At 34.4% G+C, this 18,531-nt stretch overlaps 1 protein-coding gene across 1 annotated transcript; it reads right to left on the reverse strand.

Moving 5' to 3' along the window:
- Positions 1-2,232: 2,232 nt before the first annotated feature.
- On the reverse strand, positions 2,233-16,130 carry LOC130656871 (atypical kinase COQ8B, mitochondrial-like). The gene is made up of 13 exons (XM_057459813.1): positions 15,872-16,130; positions 9,884-9,950; positions 9,483-9,551; positions 9,249-9,365; positions 8,596-8,681; positions 7,797-7,937; positions 6,587-6,668; positions 5,714-5,807; positions 5,010-5,151; positions 4,612-4,719; positions 3,366-3,431; positions 2,791-2,877; positions 2,233-2,510 (listed from the first exon to the last, which is right to left on the reverse strand). The coding sequence occupies exons 1-13, from the start codon at positions 16,085-16,087 to the stop codon at positions 2,238-2,240; spliced, it is 1,548 nt and encodes a 515-aa protein (XP_057315796.1). The 5' UTR covers positions 16,088-16,130; the 3' UTR covers positions 2,233-2,237.
- Positions 16,131-18,531: the final 2,401 nt, after the last annotated feature.

The raw sequence follows: 18,531 nt of genomic DNA on the forward strand, positions 1-18,531 counted from the left end.
AACAGTTGATTTTGGCGCCGAGCTTCGTGCATAGAAGGAAGGCGCCAGACATTTTCCTGTGCAAGGAATACGTTTCGTCAGACGTATATAAAGTTTATTTTTCTAATAAACGCCATTCTTCATCAAAGAAGCTCAAGCTAAAAACTGAATCTGAAATTAATTTGAACATAGCAATCGTTGAGTATAAATTCCACCTTGATGTTAAGCCACAAGGTTTACTACAGGATGATGGAAGAATGTCCTGTTTTTTACAGCTATATGCTGGACATCTAAATGGCAATATGCGGTGAAGTCATTAGCGAACGTAGCAGGTCCAGAAGAAGACACCCCTTGTATTTGTCTATCGATGTATCACGTTGTTTGGAAATGTTTGGCATTCGACCTCGAATTGGGACCCATAGCATTGCAACCAAAATTTCCAGGCACCTTCGTAGAAGAAAGGTGACATTTGACTTTACCAATTGTTGATGTGTGAAAAGTTATGGTTGATTTAAAACAAAGCTGTATTGCTGCTGCTGTGAGGACGCAAAGATTATAGAGTTGTTGTTGGAGGAGTTAAGAGTAGGACATTAAACGGGCTGTTAGAAGAATTGTGTGCGAGAGTGTGAGTTTGGAATCACGTGATTTCTGTATACGAATTTACTTTCGTTTTTATTTTAAAATTTATATTCAAAATTTAAAAGACGTAGTATTTGAAAACTTAGGGAAATGATTTTTTATTTAATTTTAACCATGTACATAATATTGGTGAGTATCTTCCAACCTTATTCATCGCCACATAAATTTTTTTGAAATACAGCTTGATCAATAGGCTAGAATGTCCTAACAAAGTTCCCAATTTTTGACCTAGATGTGATCAACCATTTCTTTGCGCCGTCTCGGATATCAAAAAAGCGAAAAATTGCCCTGGGAACGCGGGGTTGAGATGTGATTTAATAGTTTATCCTAGTTTTATCACATAATAGTTCAGCAGTAAGTGTGATTACTATGGCTAAAGTCAGAGTTTGGAAAAGAGGCATGTGCGGTCAATCCCTTTCGCGAGAAGGATTGCGCGGTGAATTTAGGTAACACTAAACCTTGGCCGCCTTTACGCGAGGGGCGACGTAGGTCATGACAGAAGCCATGAAATTCTTTAATAACCAATCCTAGACGGACCACAACAAAAACTATCGAGGATTTTTTATATAATGATATCCTTATTTTTTAAACTTTTACTTGTGGTGACGAGGTATTTTTTATTATTATTAATATTTTATCAGGAAATTCCTTATTAACATTTTGTCTGATGTCGTCTATAAAAAGGGATTATTGTCCATCTTTTAAATAAGTCAATTTGACAATTTATTCCATTAAGGTATGCTAGTATTTGATATGTTGTCATTTGACTTTAAACTTCTACGCCTTTGATGACCGCATCACAGTATTTCTCGTCCCAGAAGAACAAATAATGTAAAAGAGCTCCGAATGATGTTGGAACCTAAACGGGAGGATTTGTTATCTTTAAGCGATAGGAGGTATGTCTTCTTCATTTATCTCCTTGAACAAGTTTTAATATGATCACCCTTGATCTCAATGTCCAATTTTCGGACGAAGTGTTTTTTACGTCCGCTTATTATTTTTTTACGTCCGGTTATTCAGAATGGGCGTTAATCTTAAAGATTAACTTTTCTCAAAAACGGCTCCGGTAATAAAAGGTTGAAAAAGAGGTTGACTTCACTTCGAATTTTACTATTAATAGGCTTGTTAATAATTTAAATTTCTTTCTTTCAAACGATATTTTTCAGGTGTTTTTAAGATCACACTCTGGACGAAATTGAGAACGACCATTACTAACGTTTGTGATCGCATTGAAACCTCCTTATAGCGATCTCGATCTGGACTCCAAGAACAAGTCCGCTGTGGCGAGATGTCTGCTAAATAATGTTCGTCCCAAATTGAATTATATTGCTTCAAATAACTGCTCTGGCATGGTAGTGTACAGTTAAATCGACCATAAAGTGTGTCAAGAGGCTGATTTAGAAAGAAGAAAGAAACTGAAGATAATAAACTGAAAATATTGTATCTTTTATATAAAAAAGTAAAACAGATGTCAGCTCAATAGTAATCTTGTTACGAAGTCCGCTATAAACTGTTTAGTTATAAGAGTCTGACCGTCATTCTATTTCTGAGTGTCCGTTGTAGACAGGTATCTTCTATAAGGAGGTTTCACTATATGTATAGATAACCTAGATAACTGATTATGTATTTTTATACACATTCCAAATATCATTGAATAAATTATAACAGTTGATTTTGGCGCCGAGCTTCGTGCATAGAAGGAAGGCGCCAGACATTTTCCTGTGCAAGGAATACGTTTCGTCAGGTGGCGGTACCAGTCTATGACTTAACATCACAGGGATAAGGTCTCTAATTTTTACAATAATTTTTTGTGCACCAAAGTCAAATATTTCATTTTTGGCAAACGGATAGCCAAGTATCATAACAGCATCGATATTAGCTTGAATAAACGCCTAAAAAATAATAATAGATCTATCGTTTGAACCTGAGCAAATATGGTCACTTCATTTTATTCTCAGACACATGAGGTAATTCCTTCAGGCAGGATTAAATGCGAGTTTATGTATCTTTCAAAAAAATGCCAGTAAAGAAGATTTCGTGTACTTTTTCGTGTTTAAAGAATTCAAAAATAGCGAATTTAACCGAATTTAATTCTTGTTGGAACAGAATTTAATTTTAAGAAATCATACAGAATCAAGAAAATAATTTTCTCTTAGCATTTTGAGTGCATACCTTGGATTCGTATCCAGTTTGAAATCCCAACTTCGTCAGCCCATTGCTGACAATTTCACGGTCGCCGATCGACGCTCCATGTATAACCTAGAAAAAAATTGTTGCCATTTAAGTTATTTAGTGGGAGGGTCTGGTACCGAAGAAATCATCGGTGAAAAAAAAATAAAATAAAAAAAAAATATTTTACGGAATTTCTTTAAATTATATCCGCTTTCAAAAGGTTTGATTCGAAATTCTTTAAATTTAAGATCCGTTTGCTTACTAGGCTCTCCGCAGCCTTTCTTATTGTCTAACAGCAGAAGTCCAACTTGATATGTCGATACAATCCATTTATTAGATAAACGTGGAAATAATTACTATTCTACACAAACAGTTGTAAAGAATAATAGGTAAGAAGTATATAAAAGTTTAAAATGTCTGCTTCTTTGAAGATTAATTTCGGACAAAATATACACGCAGGACCGAAAAAAAGTGTCTCTTTTAGTGTCCGGTTTATTGAGGCTGTCTGCTGTAAAGGGATTTGTCCACAAGTTACGTTGCGATTGATAGAACTCGTAACGAAGCAAACCTCTTACATTTATATAGGCGTCGACAAACGATTTCGAGTACTCTCGGCTTGCGCCAAAATCCAACAGACACAACTAAAAAAGAATAAAATTCTGATACAATACAATGAAACGATTTCGACTTGTAGCCAGAAGCATTCAATTTAAATTTCTGACTGATTGTTTGGAGAAATAGTAGTAGCTGTTACAATATATCAAATCAATACCATTGTTGTTTAAATGGAAGAAATGCTTGTACAGTTATTGCTAAAAATTAGATTTTGTTTGACATATTTTTGTAAGTGAATTTTTTTTGTTGTTAGAAAAAAGCCTGGTCTGTGTCAGCTGTTATCGTTGACAAATTTAAACCACCCAGGGGTCCGCGGACAATTTTGAACCACGTAGGGGTCCGCGGAAGCTACCAGTGTGGATTGGGTTCTTTTTTAGTTCAGTTATTTAGTTATTTTTTAACATATTACTTTAAATTTCATTCTATCTTTCGCATTTTAGATGAGCTGCAGAGTTAAAATTTTTTGTCAATTTCTAAATTTCTATCAGGATGTCTTTTTTAGAGCTTTTTGCTGTAAAAAATGACCATAAAATTTTTAATTTATTACATAGATTCATCAGATGAAGATTAATTTTTCGAAAACTCCCGTGATTATACTATACATATTAATTGAACACATTAATAAATAGTGCAACTTGAGAATATTTGAAGAGGTTTTAAAGGCATCGCCACGAGTAAAAAACACATTATTTCTATATCCATGTACCATTTTTACGCAATTTTAAAATAAAAATATTGACAAACCAAAATTGAGGAGGTTTGCGGAGAAAGTTGTTCAAAAATCTAATTTCGTAGGAGGGAGCAAAACTACTTCTGCTGAGGGAGCAAAACGTTCAAAACTTTAGGGTTGCTTAACCTCTTTTATACTACATGGGTGGCTTAAATTTTTTATTCCAGTGACAGGTATGCAACTGTGGTGTAAATAGATGACTTTCACCTGTCTTTATAAAAAATAATAATAATAACAGTTGATGCTATTATAAGAGTCACGTTTCAACATTCTCAGTGTTAAGTTGTCAATTCTGCAAACAACATTGTGTAACATTAAGAACATTACCCACATGAAATACTATTTTTAAAGTTGGAGACTGGTAACAAACGCAATGTGTGCAGGAGGGTAGGAATTAAGCACCAACTAACAACAATACCAAAGAACGCAGCAGATTTTCATATTCACGAGTTACTGTCAAGTAGTATTTTTCTCACCTGATCTGTGTGTTGGTTATAAAGAAAGTTGGACCAGTTTGGATCGGTTTGCATGAAATTAAATTCAAATAATTCTCTTAAACACAGCTTCAAGATTCCTGTGGATACCTGGAAGAAAAAATATACGTCATTTCCAACCATGTAAATGCTTAATCGAGACCAAGGAATGTGTAGATAGCTAAGAAATTTTGCGAAGTCAGGCGAGATCACCGCATATGTTTTACAACAGATCTTGTTAACCCATACACTGTTAGGTGAGCTAGCTGCACATTATACTTAAAGCTAAAAAATTTTGCTAACAAAAATATTTTTCAAAAACAAATGGATACATAAAAGCTACTCTTGCCTATTAGTGGCTAAAGCTGGCATGCAAATAACATGGTGATTAGATGCCATACCCTATTTCTTGTTTCTTGATCTAAATCAAAGACCGCATCCAGTGGAACACCTTGCATGAGCTCTGTTGTTAAAACTCGTTTCGTTGTAAGTTCTGGTATATAATCAGCAACATAGTATTCATCGTCATCCTCCAGTAGCTTTCTAAAACAGACAAGAAATGTTGATATATAAATGTTTTACTATGTAGAATAACTTGTTCGAAATTAATTGTTTGAAGATTCAAATAAAGTAAATTGTAGCCTTTATATTTATCTGTCAAGTAGCCTGAAGCTTAAATTTGTAAAAATACATTGCAATGCAAGCTCGTTGCAACATTATGTTGAAGGTTAAAACTGGGCAAGAAAGATTTGAGAATAGACAAAAAAAATCTTTTGTGGAGTTTAGCAAAGGAAAATGAAATATGAGCTTTTTGTTTGTCATGGTTTGCATCTTTCAATTTGAAAGACTCTTAGCAACCAAACAAGCACAAGAAGTCGACAAATATATTATCTCAGTTATTAATTGAACTAGCCCGGGGACCCGGCTCACAACGCCATTAGGCCACAAGTAAATGTGCGATTCAAAATAAAGCTGCTGGGCTGCGGGGATTTTCCGTGAGTCCCACTACTTGCGATAGCTTTTTTCGTGACAGACGGGTATTATAATATAGATAACCAAAAAAAATTAGAATAAAAAGAATATCTGAATTAAAAAAAATGCATACTTAAATCGAGCTGAACAGTCTGCTTCACGTAGATAATCCACTTCCCATGTTAATTCTTTGCGAGCAACATCTGCTGCTTGCTCCAGAAATAAACCTGCAATTAATTAACAACATATCAGCAGAGATGACGTAGTCGTAGCGCATTCGACTTGTAATCATATGGTTACACGCTCCATTTCCAACTCCGGAGTACTTTAAAGTTCAGTGTTAAAAATGCACTCCATTTGGATCAATCTACTGACTGTGAACTGGCTTGTGTTACAGGTAAGCAAATTAGAGCAATGCCATAAGTACCTCTGTCAAATGTCATTAGGGTGGAATCCCCAAAGATGGTCACATAATTACTACTAATATTATTATTATTCAATTTTCTAAAGCGTATTTACACTTGTACAGTCAAAAGAACAAAATATCTTTGCAAATATCTTTAATTTTTTTGTTTTCAACTCCAAATTTTTTCATGTCGGTTTTAAAACTGATGTAGTAGAGACAAAATGGTAAACCAAAAGATTGCATTAACACTTTCAGATCTTTTAGGTGGTGTGTGGGACAATACAAAAAAACGAATTGTTACTTTTAAAAAGCCTGTCAAAATGTTATTTTACTAGTCGGTGGCCCATCCACGGGTTCGCCAGTTGTTTATTTAGCGCATTTTGTGTCTCCCTACTGTGGTAACCATTCTGCGTGACAGACATATACAGGTATTATAACATAGACTAGTCGCTAAACCTAGGAAAAATTCACGGGGTCGCCCGTCCTTTATATATCACTTATTTCGTGTATCCGTAACGAAACGCGGCTTTCGCAGACACACTGACAGACGACGGCTAAAATAGAGTGAATAGACTTTATATATATAGATTTACTACATACCTTCTGGCAGGAGTTTTGACAAAACAAGTATTGATAGCAGTGTATCAATATCACTGTTGATACTTTCTGCCACTCCAGGATACTAAAGAAGGGAAAATAATCTGTTATACAATGCTTTCATTCAACACAAAGATTTTTGATCACCACACATTTGAAGTTGTTATTTTTACCAAAGGGTATGAATTACAAAGAAACATGTCCCTTACTAGCGACATTTAATACCTAGACAATGTCATGTAATTCATTTATTTATTTTTTAACCAGGACCCTCTACCAGTTTGTGTTTCTCTGAGGTAAGTCTTACGTATGACATGCCCATTAAACTCAATTTAAAAAAATTCTAACAAAGAAATATGCGTAGAACTAAAGAAAAATTAAAAAAAAAGAAGAGGAGGAGCTACAGAAAAAATAAAAAGAGAAATATGTTACATCTTAATTTGCGCTATTTAAAAATCAGATACATGCATTATAAACCTGTCAAATGTGCTTGTCAATGCTCACAAAATAGACTTGGTTTAGATTATATATCTAAAATCTTAAACAGTACTCTAATTATTGCAACAGTTGCATGTCCAGTGTTTTCTGGACTCGATGTGAATATATCACTGCCAAGGTGCATGCTATATGTAGTGCAAAAAGAATTTTAAAAGAACAAATAAATTACTTGTTTGTACGCTACTGTCTAAAAATATTTTTAGTTAAAGCTCTTAAAAGGTTAAATAATTTTTTTTTATTTAAGGCTGCTTCCATATTCCTGGCCAAAGAATACTTTTAATTGATGCTGTTTGGGAATTTGGGAAAATGGTGAAACACAATTTTAAAGTCAGTTGTTATAAAAAAGCATGTATCAGCACGACAAGATGAACTTTAAAGTTTAACTTTTTCACCGAAAAATTGTTTCAAATTGATGACAATCCTGAAATACAACATCTATATTATAATACCCGTATACGTCTGTCTGTCTGTCTGTCTGTCTGTCTGTCTGTCTGTCTGTCTGTCTGTCTGTCTGTCTGTCTGTCTGTCTGTCTGTCTGTCTGTCTGTCTGTCTGTCTGTCTGTCTGTCTGTCTGTCTGTCTGTCTGTCACACAAAATGGTAGCTTAGCTGCGAAATAGCCAGAAGCACACAATGCGGTATAAAAAGGACGGGTGAACCCGTGGATTTTACACGGGCTAACGACTAGTGATAATTAATTTTACAGAAACCTGAAACCTGAATTTTAACAGCAATAGTTCTCCCATCCAACGTTTCTCCACAATGAACTTGTCCAATTGATGCAGCTGCAAAAGGCTTATTATCGAAACTCTTAAATTTACTTTTCCATTCTGCACCAAATTCTGACGTCATAACTTTCTAAAAAGAATAAGGAAAAAATAAAAATAATAACATGGGTATTTTGGCAAGCTTCAAGCTTCTAATGATGTTACAAAAAGTGGTGAAGTAAAAATTTATTTTTAAACACACTACAACTGTTCGAAGCTGGTGAAAATACGTACATACTTTACAGGGTAGCCTCACAAATATCAAGGCATATACCCTGTTTATTAACTCCAGGAAGTCCATGGCTTAAATGGGTATTCCAAGAGTATTCAGATGGCTTAGAGTGTGGCAATATTTACTGTCTTGTATTGAAAGGGAATTGAACCCTGGTCTCCCGCATAAAGTGCGAGAGCTATAACCACTAAGCTATGGTGCCACTGATTATAATAATATAAAGGTTTTAGTTGTAAATCAAAATCCTGTTTTTGGTATTAATTTTCATCACAATAAAAGAAATTAAATCTGCTGCACAAAACAATCACATTGTTTTACTAATAAACCCGTTCTGGAAAAGCAACGTGTTTTTTTTTTATACCACATCACTATTATTCCTTGTTGTCATATATCATCGAAATTTCAGACTTGTATAATTCATTTTTTAAACAGATTCGATGTAAAGATTTTAGACAACATAGAAAATATCTCATATGGAATTAATGCTGTTATTCCAATCTAACAACGATTGCTGTACCTGCATTTGCCATTGAGGCATAAAATCAGCATTAGCCCGGACACGATCAAATATTTTTTGCACTTCATCAGGAACAAATGAGTTATCTAAATACAATGCAATGTATAATAAAATTTTCTAATAAGTAGTATATGTGCAAGGGTGACATTAATTGTTTTAGTGAATGCCACTGTCACAAACTTACAGAAAATATAAAATGTTTTTTTTTGTTTATATACGCAAATTAGGATTTGTGGAGACAACAAGGTTACTAGAAAACTTTAACAAAATCAATGTGCATTCCCAGCTTATTATAAGAAAAAATATTCATAGAAAAACGATTTTAAATCACTTGTATATAGTCGCTAAATTATATGGCCTAAAATATGTGACGTACACGCAATTTTAAGTTTATTGTTGTTAAAAAAATATGGTGAGAAATTATGGCATACAAAAAATGTCGAGGAGAAATAACATCACCGTTCTTTGTTTTCTAAATAACCAAACGTTATAATAAACAAATGTTATTAATACACATTGAAATAATGGTTGTTCAATTTTTACAGTATCTTTAGGCAACACTGCATTCATGAGTCATCATGAGCACAAACTCATCTCTCAAACAGGTTCAGTCAATTATACAATTTATAACATGTATATACTAAACTAGTTACCTTGAATGCTCATCATCTGGCCAAACTTCAGTGCAGCACCTCTAACTTTACACAAAGTAGTTACTATCCGCTCAACATTAGCTTCAGTTAGAAACGAATTTCCATACAAAGCAGTTCCTAAAAACGCAAAAATTGCTTCATAGAAAACCTTACACAGTACATATACAGCATATTAAAGTAAGCATAATATTCTTTTGTTGTTTCTGTGAATTTTAAAGTCATACCAAAATTTACCTGAACTTACGCCTAACTGTTTTCTTACACTTTCATTCAATGCACCAAAACCAAGTCCAGCTGCAAGAGCTAAAACACAAGATAATCAATCTTAACCTATTTGGTCTTGGGACTAAATCTGCCCTATTCCTGCATAACTTGTGATAAGCAAATAAAATACAACTCAAATTTCACCACAGTTGCAGTATGTCAAATGTGTTAGCTAATGTCAGTACTTTCATTGTGATGTTGTCATATGTCCAAAGTACCCATACTGTTCTTTATGATAGATAAATAGATAAATAAATCACAATCCCCTATAGATAATAATTCCAGCATTGCAATTCCAATTTGAGCTTTCGATGCAGAGTTGGAAGTTTGGTTTGATTTTGTTAACATAACAAGCATAGCAATGAACTTACTTCCATAACTAATCATGCGTGATATTCTAGAGGATGGAACAGCTATTTCTTTTGACTTCTCTGACAACTATATATAAAAGTAAAATAACTTCAATCCGACACCCATTGATGCATTCTGTTGCTTTACTTTTAGAAAAAAAAGTTGGTATGAAGAATATATAAATCATTCTGTATATCCTAGCAAATAAGTTTGGGATTAAAAGCTCACAAGCTTAGATATATACAATAGTATACTAGTTTACTTTAAACATTATGTTTTACAAAATATGAGAAACAAGTCTAACTAAGTGCCAAAATGAAGATACCTGTGCTTTGAATAATATAAATATTATCATGTCATGAACATGTGAGTTTATTATAGGCTACGTTTCGACAGCTAATTGTCTTCGACAAGCAATGATCGTATTCATCTTTGGCTATTTATTATTTGAAGAGATAATTAGAGGATCGAAATTAACCAGTCAGATCACAGCAATGAAGTAATTAACTTTTTTACGGATCCAGATGGAAGCAATAGAATAAAATCTTTCCATTTTCTAATGTTCGCTTTGTGCTACTTTTGTTCCGAACCATTTTTTGCACTTTTTCCTAAATGTTCACATTCCGAAGTGCAGGTATAATTCTGGACGTTGATAGGAAATACTATTGATATGAGTATTTCTGTCTATACTATTCATGGCTTCTTTTACTTTTCTTGCTGTCCAACCAGACTCTTGGTCTATGATCTTTTTATTGTCCCTGTCAATAACATGATCATTCTTCCCGCTATGGTTCGCAATTTCATTTTTGTCTGTAACTGTGTTGCGTACAGCTCTTTTGTGTTCTTGCACACATTGTTTAAACATTCGTTTTGTTTCATCAACATAAACAGCATCACAATCCTTACACGGGATTTCGTAGACAATACTACATTGACTCTCTAGACACATTTTGTCTTTTGGATGTTATAGTATACTACGTAGCGTGATTTTAGATTGAAACACTGGCTTTATTTTATGATCTTTCAATACCAGACGAAGTATGTTACTTGCCCTGGTATATGTGGCATACACACTGTAGCTACTGGTTCATTTTCGGCATCTTCCCTGTCACTGCTCTAATCAGTCCTGTTCCTGATTTTCCTCTCAACTTTTTTAATGGTCTGTCTCGAGTACCCGTTTGCAAGTAAGGCGTGGTTTATATGAGATAACTCTTTCTTTCAGTCATTCTCTCCACTCACTACATTGACTGCTCTGTCCAGTAACAAGGACACTCAGGTTTCTCATCTTGTAAATATGTGCTTACGTGATCAATCAAGTGCGCCGGTTGACCAGGTTACGCGATTGTGTACCGTACCTAATGTGCTCTGGGTACGCGATTTTTATCACAAATAATATTTTGACAATCATATCAGATCGTTTCAGGATTTTTTCTAATTGTTTCAAAATAGTTTCAAAATCCGTTTCATTTTTACGTAGTTTATACAAAATCGTTGCACAAATAAAATATGAAACATTTAATTTGTTTCATGATACGATTATGAAACGATGTAAAAAAATGTTGAAACGATTTCCATACGATAAAAGTCGTTTCAATTCGTATCAAAACTGAAATGATCTTGGAGACAATCCCTAAGAAAGGAAGTATATATACTGTTCTTCTCGTTTTCAATTGTAAATTGAATCTTTGGGTGCAAATTATTGATATGTTCACGAAATAATAATAATAATAATAATAATAAATATTTAAAGTGGCTAGCCCAGAAAATCACAAAAACCTATAGTTAGTGGATTGTTTCCACTGGGGGCCACTAGAACAAAAAAGAAACAAAAAATGATAAACCTTAGACTGCCTCAGCTCAATCAAACATAGTAACATTTATAATCTGTGAAAATTGAAAAGAAAAAGAATAAAAAACAAAAAATTAAAAAGTTAAAAAGTGATCTCCATTAGAATTTGCCAAATACATTCGAGATGGAAGTCTTAAACGAAAGCAGACTTCCATCACAGGTCACTTGGTCTGGAAGATTATTCCACACTTTTGCAGCTCTAAATGGGAAGGCTTTTTTGCCAAATTCCGTGTTGACCAAGGGAAGTGTGAACCTGTTTTTTGAAGCTCCTCTTGTTTGATGATTATGACAGTTTTTTGTCAAAAGGAATTTTGAGCGCATGTAATCAGGAGCAATGTGATTCATGGCTTTGAAAACTAATATGGCATCGTTTTTGATGAGTAAATTATTCATTGAATATTCCCTCTCTTTCCCAAGAAAGGTACGGACACATTTTAATCGTTTTTCTAGTTTTCCCAATCTACCTTGGGTGGCACAAGCCCATGCCGAGGAGCAGTAGTGGAAATATGGCATGACAAGTGCATTAATTAAAAGGTTTTTTGTGTGAGGTGTTAAACAGGATGCAATGGTTCTAATTTTAGAATATTTAATTAGTATTTTTCTATTTATGTCATTAATGTGCTTTTCCCATTGCATTTTTTGATCAAATGTTACCCCAAGATATTTAACTTTTTCGCTCCTCTTCAAAGGAATACCCATATAGTTGATAGTTTTGTTCTCAACTTTTTTTAACTGGCTGTGGTTGCCGAAAAAGATTGTTTCAGTTTTGTCCGTATTAATAGTCATTTTGTTATTATTCAGCCAGAGGTCGACTTGCGAAAGTTCTAACTCGACCTGGGAGACAAGGGTATCCAAGTTTTTATGAGACGAAATAATTATTGTATCATCTGCATATAGATGGTGGTAGTTTGAATTGATGACAGATTTTAAGTCATCAATATACAAAAGAAAGAGCAGGGGCCCCAACACAGATCCCTGCGGCACCCCAAAAGCGTCTTCATGAAGCAGATCTGATCCTGTGTCGTTTACAAGAGTCAGCTGCATTCGGCCCGTTAAGTAGGACTCGAACCAGTCAAAGGCAGCATCTCTGATGCAAAAACACCATAGTTTTTTTAACAAAATTTTATGATCAACAGTGTCAAAAGCTTTTTTAAGGTCAATGAGCACAGCACAAACAAAGTTATGTTGGTCGAGCTCAGTAAGAATAAAATCAGAGACATCGACTACTGCAGTTTCTGTGGAAAAGAGTTTTCGAAATCCGGACTGTCTGTCATTCAGGAAGTTGTGCTCAGAAATAAAATGAGACATTTGCTCATGCACTAACTTTTCAAAAATTTTCATAGGAATTGGCAAAATGGAGATAGGCCGATAATTAGTAGGATCTGTTTTATTGCCACTTTTAAAAATAGGCGAGACCCTTTTAGTCTTCCAACATTTAGGTACATAACCAGTAAATAAAGATTTGTTGAAAAGACTTGATAAATAAATACTTAAAACTGACGAACCTGCTTTTAGCAGTCGTGAACCAATTCCGTCCAAGCCTGTAGCTTTATTAAGTTTTAGTGAACTAATTATTTTTTCGACACTTTTGGTCTCAATACGAGCCCACCGAAAATCGTGTCCGCTAACAGGTGGATTAACATTAGTAGTGTCAGAAGAAAATTTAGAGGCTAGTTTGGCACCAACACTGACAAAAAATGAATTGAATGTGTTGGAAATTTCTTTTGGGTGAGAAGTTTCTGTACCATCGTTTTGGACTACTCGTTTTATCGAGGTAGTATTGCCTGACTTATCAGGAACCAGTTTTTTTAGGGTTTTCCAAAGTTGTTTTGGCCGTTTTTGAAAGTCCTGCAAAACGTCATTGTAGTACTCGTTTTTGAGTCGATTTTTGAGACCTATTACCTGGTTCCTTTTTTGTTTGAAAGCTTCCCAGTTTATGATGGATTTTGTTTTTGATGCTTTCCGTTTCAAGAAGTCTCTTTCTTTGATGGCTATTATTAATTCATCAGTGACCCATGCCTCAACACGGCCAGAAAATCTATGTGTTTTGAAAGGGGCATGTTTGTCAGCCACTGTTTTAACATTTTTATTCAGTTTCTCACATGCTTCATCAAGGTCATCATAATTATTAAAATATGACCAGTCTAAATTCCTGAGGTCCTTCAGAAAAGCCTCTTTACTGAAGTTCTTGTAGCTACGAACCTTGCATGTTTTAGGTTCAAATTTTGGCCTTTTGAATTTTCTGATCACATAAACTAAATTGTGATCACTGATGCCTAAATCCATGACACCAGTTTTAGAAATACAAGAACTGTTAGAAAGTATCAAGTCTATAAGAGTGCTACTATTTTCAGTAACACGAGTTGGCTCCGTAATATGTTGTTTTAGGAAAAGAGTGGAGCATAATTCCTTTATTTTGGAGGAAAGAGCATATTTTGAAAGCATGTTACAGTTAAAATCTCCCAAGATAAAAACTTCTTTTTCTTTTTGGGAGCTTGTTAAAACACTGTTTAAAATGAGTACACAGGTTTTCGGTACTCTGCAAATCACTACCTCCAGGTGGCCTGTAAACCCCACACACGTAAATAGGTTTAGTTTTTTTCAGGCACACTTTCACCCATAGTGATTCAACATTTTCGAAGTAAAGGTGTTTCAAAAGGTGGCTATCCAAGTTTTCATTAACAAAAATTAGAACACCCCCACCTCGTCTATTCCGATCATTCCTATAACAAACATAGCCATCAATTTTAACGTCATTGTCAGTGATGGTGTCATCAATTTTGGTTTCACAGATGGAGAATACATCAAGTTTTGTTTGATGTAGCAGAAGTTTAACATAGTCTAGTTTGGATGACAGACCATTAATGTTGAGATGGGCCATTTTTAAGCCCTTCCCATTTCTGATTGCCTCAAAATCAAAGTTTTCATCAATAGTAATATTGATGTTGTCCGGAATTTCGTCACCAAATGACTCCTCATTAGCAAAGGGCAAATTACGAGAAAGACAGGGACTGCAAACGAAAAACAGTTTATCTTCAGGAGTCTTCATAAATTGTTGATATTTTTTATCAGAAATACGCTCACATTTTTTATGAGCCCATAATCCACACTTGTCACAAGAAAGTGCTTTGTGTGTTTTTGCCACAGGTTTTAAGCATGAAGAACAGGGATACTTAACAGGACCTGGGTTGAGGCAGATGTCCCCTGACAAGAGGATTAAAAAATAGAAATACTTGTGCCTGCTTGGCTTAAGTTTTGATAAAGCCATTAAGTTTAATTGGAGAGTGAGCTGGCTTTCAGAAACTCTATTGCAGGCATCAAGTGAGGAGATAGAAAAGAAACTCCTATCTAGTCGACTCATTTCGTTGTTGTTGGGTGAGCTACTTTTGAACGAAGGTTTTGTATTGCTCAATCAATGAAATGCGTTTAGATGTGCTCTTTTTATTATCAAAAAGACGTCATCCACAAATCTTTTCCAAACTTTTGGAGCATTGTTAAAGCAGTCTCATTCTGCATATATATTTCAGCTACCACAGAGGATGTTGGGCCACCCATGGCCACACCGTCAGTTTGCATAAAGAAGTTGCAGTCAAATAAATACCATGTTTTTGTAAGCACAATTTGGACCAAGGGCATTAGTTTGTCAATAGGGATGCGTGTTTTGTTCTTATACTCATTATCATTTAGCAGTAATTCCCTTATGATATATAATGTGACCTTTATCGGTACATTTGCGTACAGTGAAGTAACGTCAAATAATACCATACACTTGTCGTCCTCGTCTTATGTTTCTGATAAATTCCGAAAACTCTTTCGCATTTTTACAGTGATCACTCTTTGTGTAATTGCTAAGAATGGAAGCTAGGTATTTTGATAAGTTATGCAAAGAAGTGGTAATATTTTTAAAATACCTGTGCTTTCTTTTCTTGAATGACACAAGAAAAAAGACATGGTGGTGATCACTCATAGATTTAATGTAAAAATGTTCTGTAAAGACTGATTTAATCAAACAAAGACTAAAATCTCTAAAGAGAGATACAACAGCCAATATATTTTCCTACATTAAGTCTTATTGTGTCATATCGCTGCCTTGCCATGTTTTATGTTTTTTAAAAGCATAAAGATGCTTGTAAAAACAGTACACAGAAAACTTTCTAACCTTTTGGTCAGTTACATTGGTTGTTGGTCTTCGCTTTCTCGAATGTAATTTCTGTTTTGTTTTCTCAATCAGTCTTTTTGAATCTTTTTTTAATAAGTTACTTGTATCTTCTGTGTCTGTAGAGAATCTACTGTTCTGCAACAAACTGGAGGTATAACGTAAAGGCATTAACTGGAACCTTTGAAGGTAAAGGCATTTGCAGCAAACTCCAGACATTTTTTACAATTCAAATGTCCCTTCCACAATATATATTTTGCTAAATCCTATAATGTAAAAGAAGGTTAAATATATACCTTTGATGCTGTCTTAGCAAATCAATCTGTGAAGGACATGTTAAAATTATGAATTTCTTCATCAATCATTTGTATCACCTATTTTCATAATGGTTGCTGCAATAAATCAATCGTTAACATAGGATCAGTAGCAAGTAGCCTACAGTCCTGCCAGACAATTATAAAGAGGTTTTCTTCTCTACAGTCAAAACATTTTGGCAAACTGACTTTGTATTTCTAATTCGAACTCTGATGCACACATACATTTATATGATTTGTTAGATTTGTTTGCGTAATTAACCAGCTGATAATTTGTATTACTTCATGCTAAGCCAACAAGATTTTTTTTCAATGATGAATTCGTTTCTTTACATTTTCAACAGTAAGCTCTTTCAGCTCTGGCAAATGCATGGCAGAAAAAAAAGATAGGGCGCTACGTGGAGCAAAGTAATTATCAGTACATTTCGTCACAAAAAGGCATTCTCAGAACTTAATTGAATTCAAATAAGTCAGAAGGTTTTAAGTAGTAGGGTTACTCACCATGCCGTCAGAAAAATTATCATTTTAGAAAACTAGAAATATTCATAATGCCCATCATGGTCAAAGCCTTTAGATTCACTCCTGTTTACCTCTTTTTTTAATACAGAAAATGAGCAAACAACTTAAACTGTTAAGGTGTATTTGTGAGTTTATAAAAAGTGTGGAAACAGTAAAAACAGTGGACCAACAGATTTATATTATAAATTTGGTAAACAATAACCGAAAAAGAGGGTTTAGCTCCAACACCAACACTATAAGTGCTACCATAAAACCAGCCACCAACATTGGTTTCGACGCTTACTCAATCTGGGTCCTGTTACTAAAAAACACGCCCGCGACCCTCCGCCTGATATACCATCCTCATCCCCAGGGTTTGTTGCATGATGTCAAGGCCACTAGCACTTAAAATAATGTAAGAACGCCTGAGGACGACGTTACTTGTATACACCTATTTCTCTAGCGCAGTAGTTCACCAAATCCTGATTATTATACTGTGTTGAAAATTAGAAATTTTTAAAACATTAATTGAGTAATAAAGGCAATATAAAGCCACATTTTCTTATGGTTACAACCATTTTCGTCCCCAGAGCTCTTTGAGATTAAAACCTCAGTTTATCTCAAAGAGCTCTGGGGTCGAGAATGGGTTACAACAGGCGTCAAAAGCCGCCATATGTGGTATTTTTTTCGGATTAAACCCCAAATACGATGGCAAAATGGCCCAATGGACATGATGCCGCAAAACTCATGAAATGAACTTCGAGGAAAACGAAGAGGATTATTACAACTAAATTTAATTTTGTAAATAATTATACATGTCTACTTGTGATACACCTTTAGGCAACAGGAATAAAAAAAAGAGCGCTAAACATTATTTTTCGCCCTCTAACAACAAAGAAACAGCGAGTGGACTCGTTAACAGAGTAGATACTCTTATAAAACGAGTTTTAAAAACTTTTTCGTAAGGAAAGTACCAAACCAAGTTCTTCTTCATCTTTGGTAACTGTTACAAATTCATCCCCGGTACTTGTTATAAATATTATATAACAAAAGGAACAACCGCTTGGTAAACACATAAAACCTCTTTGTATATGTAAAATCCTGGGCCGCGGTTAAGTCATCGAAAATACTATCTAGGACTTACATCACAAGTCTTCCCGCGATGGTACTGCTTTTCGCTCTTCGAAGAAATTTTTTATAGCTCATTCCAGCTTTCACACTTCCCCAGTATTATTTTCATCACCGAATTTATGTTTATGTTTATCAATATCCAAAGGTAAACTTGTTTTTGTTGTGCACCAATGCTTACAATGCTTACAATATTACACCACACGGTCTGTTGATGCGGTCTGGAAAATGCTTATTTTATTTTTAGTGGTTTACCAACAACATCAAAATGCGAGTTGTAGATTTGTATAGATCGGGATTTATCGGAGTCAGAAAGGATGTTTTTGTTATATATTGACGTATTTAATAATATGGATTGAATCCCTCCTACATGACTGACGCTTAAAACAGTATCCGTTAAAATAGGTTTAAATAACATCACAGGGTCTAGTCCTCCGAAAATGGTTCACAAACCATTTTTTAGAGACTGCTACAGAGACAACTTTTGGATAGATATATAGATATATTTCGCCTATAATAAGAAAAAGTTACATATGCGATAATTGTTCACAATAAAATGGCAGAAGAAAGTAGAAAGCATTGAGCCTGTACATTCACATTATTATTTACAACAGCATATAAAATATATATTTATATAAATAAGTCGTCCTCATTTATTAGTAATTCCTACGCACTCTTACATACAAATATTGGCTCACAATATTACTATTACGAATTGTTAAG

The sequence above is a fragment of the Hydractinia symbiolongicarpus genome, chromosome 9, assembly GCF_029227915.1.
Source record: "Hydractinia symbiolongicarpus strain clone_291-10 chromosome 9, HSymV2.1, whole genome shotgun sequence".
Taxonomy (NCBI): Eukaryota; Metazoa; Cnidaria; class Hydrozoa; order Anthoathecata; family Hydractiniidae; genus Hydractinia; species Hydractinia symbiolongicarpus.